General features: G+C 35.9%; 1 protein-coding gene across 1 annotated transcript in view; it reads right to left on the bottom strand.

The window, feature by feature from the left end:
• Window positions 1–435: 435 nt before the first annotated feature.
• NUBPL (nucleotide binding protein-like) overlaps window positions 436–9915 on the bottom strand; it is a gene marked incomplete at its 3' end in the record, with an annotated part of 19749 nt that continues 10269 nt past the window's right edge. Inside the window, exons 2-4 of the mRNA XM_009866212.1 lie at window positions 8732–8817; window positions 3818–3938; window positions 436–518 (exon numbers count right to left, since the gene is read on the bottom strand). Coding sequence (XP_009864514.1) covers window positions 436–518; window positions 3818–3938; window positions 8732–8817 — 290 coding nt within the window. The remainder of the gene's footprint in view (window positions 519–3817; window positions 3939–8731; window positions 8818–9915) is intronic.

Below are 9915 nucleotides of genomic sequence, written 5' to 3'. Positions count from 1 at the left end.
CCTGCTGAAAACAATCCGGGTACTGACGATATGCAGGTTTTGTTCCAAACATCACCGGGTAGGACCCTTTGACAGTTTCCAGGCTCAACTACCAAAGGTTCAACTGACAGTTTTAGGGGACCAACACGAGCTGCAAAGTCTCATGAGACTTGACACTGACCTCCCTCTTCTTGGCGCGCCAGAACCTGGATCAAATCTTGACTATTCTGAATGGCTCAGACTAATTAAACAAAATCGAACTCACAGAAGCAGAACGGATGACCAGCATTCCTTAACGAAGGGCCTGAGCTACTTGATGATATCACCTTCTTCTTCTGTATTTCCATAAGTTATGTGCAGATACCCATTTCTTTTCAAACAGAAATAACAAGAAGCACTCTCCACTTTTTTGGAGAAGGGCTTTTTGCTGGTTTAAGTGCAGTGCACCAAACTTACGGCATCACTTTGAGGCTGTGAGATCACAACAGGCTGCCCTGAATCGCATGTCTCCCGTATATTAACATGCAGTGGAATGTCTCCTGTATCAAAAATACCAAGATACACATATGTGAAGAGTTAATATTTCTTAAACGTTTCATTAAAACAGCCCTAAAGCAACTTGAAATCAAATTCCAGTTCAGTACATCCTTTGAATTACTTAATCTCAAAAAATTAGCATTTTAAATGAAAATTGGCTGCAGTACAGTTTCTGTGCATTCATAACGATTAATGACAAACATATTCTGGATTTTTCATTCTCTGAATAGGAAGGACTATGCTTTGTAGTCATTTATTAGAGAAGGCAGTTTGCTTTTTTGCCTCAAACACAGAAAAACACAGGCTGAGACACAAATTATTTTGCGTACATAAAATAATTGCTTGTTAGGCAAACGCTCGTCAGGCAACTTACTGTTCAGCCTATCTCCTCATTGTATATTCTTTTCAATGTTTTAAGATTTTAATCACTGTTCAAAGACTTCTTTGAATACTTAATTTCCAAATAATAACATTTGTTATTGTCCTTATTAGGCCTTGGATCTAATTAAAAGGTAGACAACTACTCAGCTCATTCTTCTTTCCGACAGAAACTGTCTTTATATTCTGCTTTTATAACGAGCAGAGAACTGTCAGAGAGGAAAGGAACGCTCTAAAGGAGAATCAATTAGCAGCCCTACTCCGTTCTGAAACATGCTTTCTGAAATAGTTTTTCAGCACTAAAGAAAACCTGAAGTTCCCATGTTTAGTTCATTGCTACATAGATAATTATTATGAGAAATGAAAACCAACTATCTTTTAGTGGAATATACAGTGCCTTTTACATCATGGATGGATGCAGACAGAACAACCTACCTTAGTTCAATCAGTTTAGTTCATACACTTTAGCCACATTCATCTAACTCAAACTAAGGCCAGTGTAAATTACTCAAATTCAATGTAGTCAGAAAAAGAAACATTAAAAAACCTCTGTGAAAATTAACACAGCTTAAGAGATAAAATAACCAGAACATAAACAAAGGAGGAATACAGACAAAAAAAAAATTATAAGGAAAGCAAAAGCTGTGGCTCCATGATTAGTGAGCTGAGTCTTTGAAGAACTTCAATTTACTATTTATGATGAGTCCTTCAAATTTAATTGTTTCTTGTTTGTTTCAGTCAGGAATAAATATCTTTAGGCATAAAAGTCTGTCCATTTATTCATAGAAAGATACTTAGGGGGGTCCTCTGAAAGTTTTTTTTAGCCTTAACCATTCTTAATAGAATCAGAGAATCAAAGAGTGGCCAAGGCTGGAAGGGACCTTAGAGATCATTTAATCCAACCTCCCTGTCACGGGCAGGGATGCCTCTCAAAGTAACAGTAACTTGAAATTTTCCCAGACGTTTATTCCTAACATTATTTTATGCAGAGCCCAGTGCTCACTTTTTTACCACAGATGTTTTGTTAATGAAAAAACATCTCCTCCTATCAGCTTAATAACAATCTTGGAGAATTACAAATTGAACTGCCCCACTGCAAAATGGCAGCCTCTCTCTTCTCTTTCTCATACTTACAAAGATGTGCTGGTACTACAGGAGCATAACAGGACTTGCATGAACAGAAGTGCAATTTAGGAGACAAAGCAAAATGTAATCTGAATTTTTTTAAAAAATCAAAATCTTATAAATTGAGCAGAAGCATAAAGACGGCAAAAGTATCTGCGCAGCTGTTTAGGTGATAAGGTTTTGAGCAAGATGAAGGTTTTGCACCATTCTTCACTACAGAATGTGATGCGAATTTGCCATTGTACAATTTTTGGATAATAACAATTATTGCAAAGAAAGGGTAAGCATTGAGAATAATTCAAATTTATTGTAGGAAGTAAAAGAAAAAAAACACATTGGGATAAAACTTCCATTTGGGACAGATTAAGATAAAATCTGTAAGCAGTAATTCTTATAATACCATATGGTGTTATTATATAATGGTCATCCCTGGAAGGAGGAGCATACTAATCAGATCAAGTACTGTAATTCTAAATTTAACCCTTGGGGCATTACGCTTACATCTTAGTCTGGTCTTTCACTGACAGTCGGAAGGTAAACTTCACTCTGTTTTTCTTCCTACACCTCATCCGTTCCCTGTTAGGCCTGTAAAACTCTCGTATCACTTCTAATTAAATACAATCACAATCAGTTCTGCCCTCTTAGGGGGTAACAAAACCCATCTACGGGACCAACAGCCCGGCACATCATTCCTTTTGCCTGCTGCTGTACCTAAATGCACATTTGATTCAACTGCTTGCAGAGGATTTGCATCCATCCACAGAACCCTGGGCTGCAGAAGTCCCCTTGGGCTCTCATCACAACGCACTATATATTCAGAAAACTAAAAGATAGCCCAAAAGCATGGCTTTAATTATGTGCTGCCTTGCTATCTTAAGATTATGTCAGACCTTGATGTTTCTATGTTGATCTTTCTAAGTGAGCTTCCTGGTTCTTCTTAATGAATTAGCTATGGAAAATCATTGAGATAATTATAGTAATACATGGAAACACATCATTAGCACATGCAATTATCCCATTTACCAACTTAATTACCCTGTGTTATATTCTGTAGATTTTTTACTGACAGCACAGGTTGAAATATGCCTTTTTAAAACAGCAATGTATATTTTAAAGATCAATGTATATTTTAGCTTATAGGCACACCAGATTGTTTAATCATGGCTAATTTTTGTTTGGTTTTGAAAATCATTTTGCAATTCAGTGTATTCTTCTAATCTCAACACTTAAATACAATCATTACAGTCTGCTTGCTTCCATACAAGAGCCACGGTATCTTCATACGGGCATAACAACTGCTTTAAGGGACTGCATTTCAAATTACCATATTTATTTCAATATGTAACAACTCATTTCATTTAAATGAAATAAATGAAAAAACTTCAATTGATATTAATAGACAGAGTTCAGGTCTGGTTTACAAGATCAAATAGCATTCTTAGCTATTTGTAAAAATTGCTGCATGATCAACAAAGTAACAAATTTCAGGTAATATAGCACATTGATATCAAAACCAATTCATGTTCTAGATTGTTTATAAATCAAAAGAGATTTAAGATGCAATACAAGAATTCTCATTTCCGGTCCACAACTCCTTTATAAGAATGATCCCGATAAGGAACAGAATATACGAAAACTGTATCATTCAACTACCAAAGTTATTAGTTCTGTTATACTTGAACACTGTCTTGAATATAGAGTAATCTAGGATTATGCCAGTTCCATACTTCGGTTAATGCTTCCCTCATGCATGCCATTAAATCTTTCTTCAAAAATAAATTCATTTCTGTACTCTTACCTAAAATATCCAATCCAAGGGTTTTTGCTAGATCTTTTACACCATCAGCTCCGAAAATGTGTGTCTCATGCTTACATTTGGGACACTGGAAAACACTCATATTTTGAACCAGTCCTAAAACCTGTTAAGTAAAGAAAGTTCAAACATGAGATTTGAGCATCGGTATTCCCATTGTTCACCTCTGACCATAAAGAAGAGATCATCAACAAAGAATTGACAAAGAGTACTCATTTACTATAGGAAGTAGCTGTAGCGTCAGACTCATCAATATCATTATCAGCTTTTACTAGTCGTCTCATTTGCACCATCATGTGTGCATTATTTCAAGTTCTTCATATTTACACCTCTCCTAGATTAACAAACTTGCTTGTATCAAAAAGTACCTCTTGTATAGGCCTAGCTTTCCAAGAACTCTCCCTGCTAGCATTTCATTTTTGAACTGTGAATACTGGAAGAATTTTCATGTTGTGTTTTACAGCTTTGCAATTTGCAGTTTCAGGAAACACAAAATAAAATCACACCATTAAAAGAAATGACACAATCAGATATGCTTTTAAGATATTTTTGTAAGTTATCCTGTAGGGAAATGTTTTCAAAGAGAACCAGATTTGCTATTTTTCTGAAGAGCAGAAACACATTTTAAAGATCAAAACAAAAGAAAATAATTATGTGAAATAAATACAAATAAAACACAGCATAAAATTCGGATACACACATATTATTAGGTACCTTTCTGTTGATGCCAGGTGTTCAACTTCATCTTTGCAAAATATGTCAAATGAAAATTTGCCAAATCATGCACAGAAAAATCTTCTTTCACAATGCAGTATAATGCTAATGACAGCACTGATCTCATTTTATTCAACTAGTAAACAAAACTGTGCATTGAGGCAGAGCAGAATTTCTCCAAAGTTATGAAAACAGCATTCAAACACTACAGCGAAAGCTTCTACCCATCTGCTAATCAACGGAAGACCTGCTTTAAGAGGTTCCATGTTACAGGATTTCACTTTGAGATTTATATGTTATCTAGATGTGTCACACACACTGTAGCCAAGTCTGAATTTATACTTTCAAGTACAAAAAGCTGCTATTTACTCTCTAGCATTTTGTACTTTTAAATTTCCCTGAGCGTTCTGGCTTTGTGCTTGAACAAGTCAGCCTAGTTATTAGAGGAGTAACATACCCACTAGGCTAACAAAGTACATCTAAAAGCCTATACCAGTGTTCAATGTAAACAACAAATATTATTTAATTAAGAGTGAATGTACAACTTTTGACATCAAAACTGTAAATAAAGCATGTTATTTACATTAGCTTAATAAAAGTTTCCTTAGATATAAGCTAAAAAATGATCAAAAGACCATCATCTGTTTTTTCTGTATCACCATAATGTGTTTCACACCATTTTCTAAAAAGTCTTCCTTTACTTACATAAAATTTTAAGAGGGTTTAAAGTAAGGAACATTTTAAGACAGTAACAAAAAAAACAAACCAAACCTACCAAAAGATTGCCTACTTGCGATTTAACACCACAAACACTCTCTCCTGGGGACTTCCAAAGGAACAAGAGGAACAAGTTTCTATTTATTGGCATATTATTACAGGCAATTTTCTCATCCAGTTCTTAAAGTTTTAAGACATGAAATACTACCTGTCCAAGGGCACAAAGCGTAGGGAAGGTAAAAAAGGGCTCTCTACAGTCTTCTACTAATGACCTCTAAACAGATATTCATCTTGTTCTCCTTAAAGGTATGTGCTGGTAAACTGGAGAACACTGGAAGGAGTACTATTTGACAAATGAAAAATAGTATTTCAACTAAGATACAGGGAAGCAATTTTTGGCAGCACAAGAGAAAAAGAGCACTTGACCTTTATACTTTAAATGATTTAATTCTTCTTCAGGTATCTTGGGGTTTGAACTTTCAATTCCCTACAAAGTCATGCAACATTTATGATTCAGTGAATTCACAATCAAAGAAAAAATTATTAATCTACTACTGTTCTGTGAATAGTTAAGGGCTATTACAACTGTTTTGTTAATTCTTTGATAACCTAATAACTAAGTCCTTCTGCCACAGTTAATGCAAATGCTGAGATACAGCTGTATCCCTAAGGCTGCATCAGATTTAGAGGTCTTATTCACTGTCCTTTTTTGTTTTCATTTCAACAGATGACATTTCAGCATTACATAAACATTTTTACTTTCTCAGTGTTGTTCCTATCTGTCAGCCAACAAGTAGTGCATATATACTAATATATAAATTATCCTCCTGGAACATGAAGAGATTTTTTCGAATATTAAGTTGCCAATTATAAACACACAGGTTAATAAAGAATCTGTGCAGACATCTACAACTTTAATACTGAAGCATATTTTTAACGTGCATATTTCTGCAGATATATTTACAGAAGGAAGAGAGCTCACTATGATCTTCAGAGCTTTTTAAACTACACACAAAGTAAGAGAGCTTGCTAATGAAGTCAGTAAAAACTCTCATTTCCCTGCTCAAATAATAGATCCGGAACAGCTTCAAAGCAGCTGCTACTGTCTACACAAACTATCCTGTAAGTACGCACGAATGTTATTCTAGTCCTTAGTGAGCTCCTTACCCTATACGTTTCTCGACAAACTTAGCTCAGTAATGACATAACCACTGGCATGATGAGGTGCACTGCAATACAGGAGCTAACCTACGGTAGCGGAGAAGAGGCTAGTTAAAACACACAGAACTGAATTTCCTTTAGTCAAATTGTTACTTTAAACGGTGAAGAGACATCTATCAGAAAGTATCAGGAAATAAACTTACTATTCATTCAGAATTATCTGCACACACAGTTTTTCAACGTTTACATATTTTCACAAACCTTTTCGTTACACAACAAATCACATCGAAATTCAAATACACTATCTTCTAAGTTAAAGAAAATACAGTAAGAAAATGAGAGCTCTCTGTCTTTACACAAGGAAACAGCCCCTGAGAAACCCACCAAAGCTGTTCAGTGCGTTTAAGGACTGGTGACCCTGAACTCCGACTCCAAATTGACTGGGACTGGCATGATCAGGGGGACCATTCCCCAGCTGCCCATCAGCTTCCTGCGTAACCATCAGTCAGTCCCTTGGCAGTTTAGGGCTTCGAACAAACACACACAACAATATTTCTGTCTTCCTACCTTTTGTCTTTTAACAAGCAATTTCTGGCTCTAACGTTTGCTGCCAATATGAAGCCATAATTTTCGCTGGGTACTCTGGTCGCTACAGAAATATCATAGCCAAAACCCCATTTTAGTACATCTTAGAAGGAAATACTAAGCTGAGTTTACATAACCAGTATTTTGGAACCCATGAAATCCACAACATAACATTCCAATTCAAGGAAACTACCAGAAAAGTTGTACATTTAGCTAAATCCCTCTCTTTTTCTTTCAGGGATATGATCTATAAGATAAAGTATATGAACTCAATTTCAGCAGGTGAAAATAGGCAAATTTTTCCTAAATACTCTGAGTTATTCACTCTTTTTTTCCATACCTGCTCAGAGCAAGCCTCTGGGATGCACGAAAACAATGGCCAAATTCAAAATTCATTTAATGAGGGAGAATCTTGAAACTTGTTGTGATAGGAGTCAGACTCACTTCGCAAACTTCTTCCCCACCAGGTGTGTTCCACTACACAAGAGATGCACTCCTCTCCTAATGACTACGTTCCAAGACTGAAAATAAGACTTCTGCGTTGTAATCCTGGTTCTAGCAGCCAGTCTCATTACCAGCTTTTCGTCACTTTCTTCAGTCATTCTACTCTAATTGCAGTGCAGCAAAAGATGAACAATGTCAGTACTTGTGACTTTACTGTGGTACTACTACCTGTGTCATTTGAGTCTTTGGTACTAATGACTGGGGGTGAGGGGAAGGTGGTGTATGTACACCTGTTGGCACAAGTTCATTAAACATAAGCAAGCATATTCAAAGCCTCGGAGCTCAGTAGCCTATAGACCCTTTGCTTCTTTCAAAAGCGGACTCTTTGCAAGGATTTTTTTACAGATTAAACACTTTTTTTAAAAGATCAATCAGTTGCATAATTAGGAGACGCAATTTTAGCACGGTCCCACAGAATCCACCTCTTTGATGCAAACCTCAGATTTGAAGTTCTCCATCAAAACTTACGTAACTGAACTTTCTTCAGATCCTCAGATTTAGTGGACACTTAAGAAATGCAATACATAAGACAGGAGCTGCTCTGACACTGAAGTAAATGACACATCCATACAAGATTTGAATAAAATGAAGCAGCACCATGTAAAAGGTAAGACCTGGTTCAAGTGCATTCAAACTCAGCATATGGCACAACGACTTCGCTGTGACTTTTAATTTTCTTCACAAGGATATGAAAATTCCAACAAATCAAAATAGATCATATCTAGTAACTTATCTACCACTAATCAAATTAATAACAGCCAAGCCTAACCTAGAATGCAAGATTTCCTTAGAGGCCATTCTCTTCAAAGAACACCAAACAAAACAGACTTAAAAAGAAATCTTGGCAATTTCTAATTAAATCAAAAGGAAAATTCAGCAAAGTACTAACCTGACCACAATTTTTTACTTGAAGAAAGTAATTTTGGATAATTTTAGCAAACCCAACCATAGAAACAAAACAAAATATTTCATAATGGGGATATAGGACAGTATAAATGGAAAACACGCATTGCTTCCTAAGAGACTCTGTTTCACAGTCTGATCCATTCCAGGTGATTAAACAAACTGATTTAAAAGAAATCAAGTTAAATTACGACCTTGGTCTGAGAAAATTCTTTCCTTTCTGTTAAAGTAAACTCCTGATACAGATGTAAGATGGATTCAAGTGAAATTCAAGTGATTTCTGAATCTACTAGTATTTTTAATGTAGAGGCTTACAGGTACATTGACTTTTCTAAACATTTCAGCTCCTTTGCGTGCATCCAATAAAGCCACGTCTTGTGGAGTAGAGACGATCACAGCTCCTGAGAAAAAAATTAAATACCATTAAAATGTATACTATTAATTACACTGTTAAATACTTGGCGATTTAATACATGCTACCAATTTCAAAGTAGTCATATGCTTGTATGTTGTTGGTTTTTTTAACTTAAGGAAGAAAATTACGCTAGTTTTTTTACTATGCAATTAGCAAAAATCACTGAAATGTGACATAGAGTGACAGAAATAACTTAGACATTTTTATCAGAATTTTTCTATGTAAAAAACATGTACATCTTCTAAATGAGAAAACTGATCTGGCCGTCATATGACCATGGATAGAAGACAACACAGTCCACATGCTAACAGGTTGCAGAGATGGTACTCTGGGAATACCGACACCGTAACCGTCCCATGTCACAATTACATTTCAAAGCTTTCGATTTAACAACACGCCTTGTCCTAAAACCAAGAAGCAGCCGCCTGGAATCAGACCGTTGCTTTCTGAACCTGCTACACTTCCCCGTGCAAGTGTTGACAGGCACAGTCTTGTACCACGCTACACTAGATTCAACACCAGCGCCTTTGTACGAATGATACCACAAAATAAGAGGCCAACTCATGCACTAGGTTCAAAAAAAGCATGATATTGCTCAGTGTTCAGACACAGATCTGGGTTATCTGATAATTAGCATTCCCAGGAGTTATTAAGCATATGAAACAGCTAGAGCTCTTTGTCAAAGGTTTGATTCTGAAGTAAGCACGCAGGCTACTATCCTATACTACCCTATACCACTTCTTGATTAACATAGCCTGCAAATTCAATATAGACATTATAATATTCTGCATCACTTCACAAAAAGCATCTTTTTGCATACGCTCAGGGTTTTCAAATATAATTTCTTCGAAACTTGCATCAAGAATCTGCGCACCTCTGTGTTAGAAAAATGCAACGTAATGAGGATATTACTGGCCAATTTTCAAGCTCTAGTTTCACAGTGACCATCCAGTCTCCAATGATATTGGTTATAAAAAAAAGTTCTGCAGAGCTACGTTAAGCCAACCTCACACAGAATTTATGCCAAAGTTCATACTAACAGCAATTACAACAGATAACTCTAGATGCGTGGCATGTTTTTTCC

The sequence above is a fragment of the Apaloderma vittatum genome, unplaced genomic scaffold, assembly GCF_000703405.1.
Source record: "Apaloderma vittatum isolate BGI_N311 unplaced genomic scaffold, ASM70340v1 scaffold7043, whole genome shotgun sequence".
Taxonomy (NCBI): domain Eukaryota; kingdom Metazoa; phylum Chordata; class Aves; order Trogoniformes; family Trogonidae; genus Apaloderma; species Apaloderma vittatum.
Note: the sequence above shows the minus strand (reverse complement) of the source record. Positions and strands in the feature narration are given on the sequence as shown.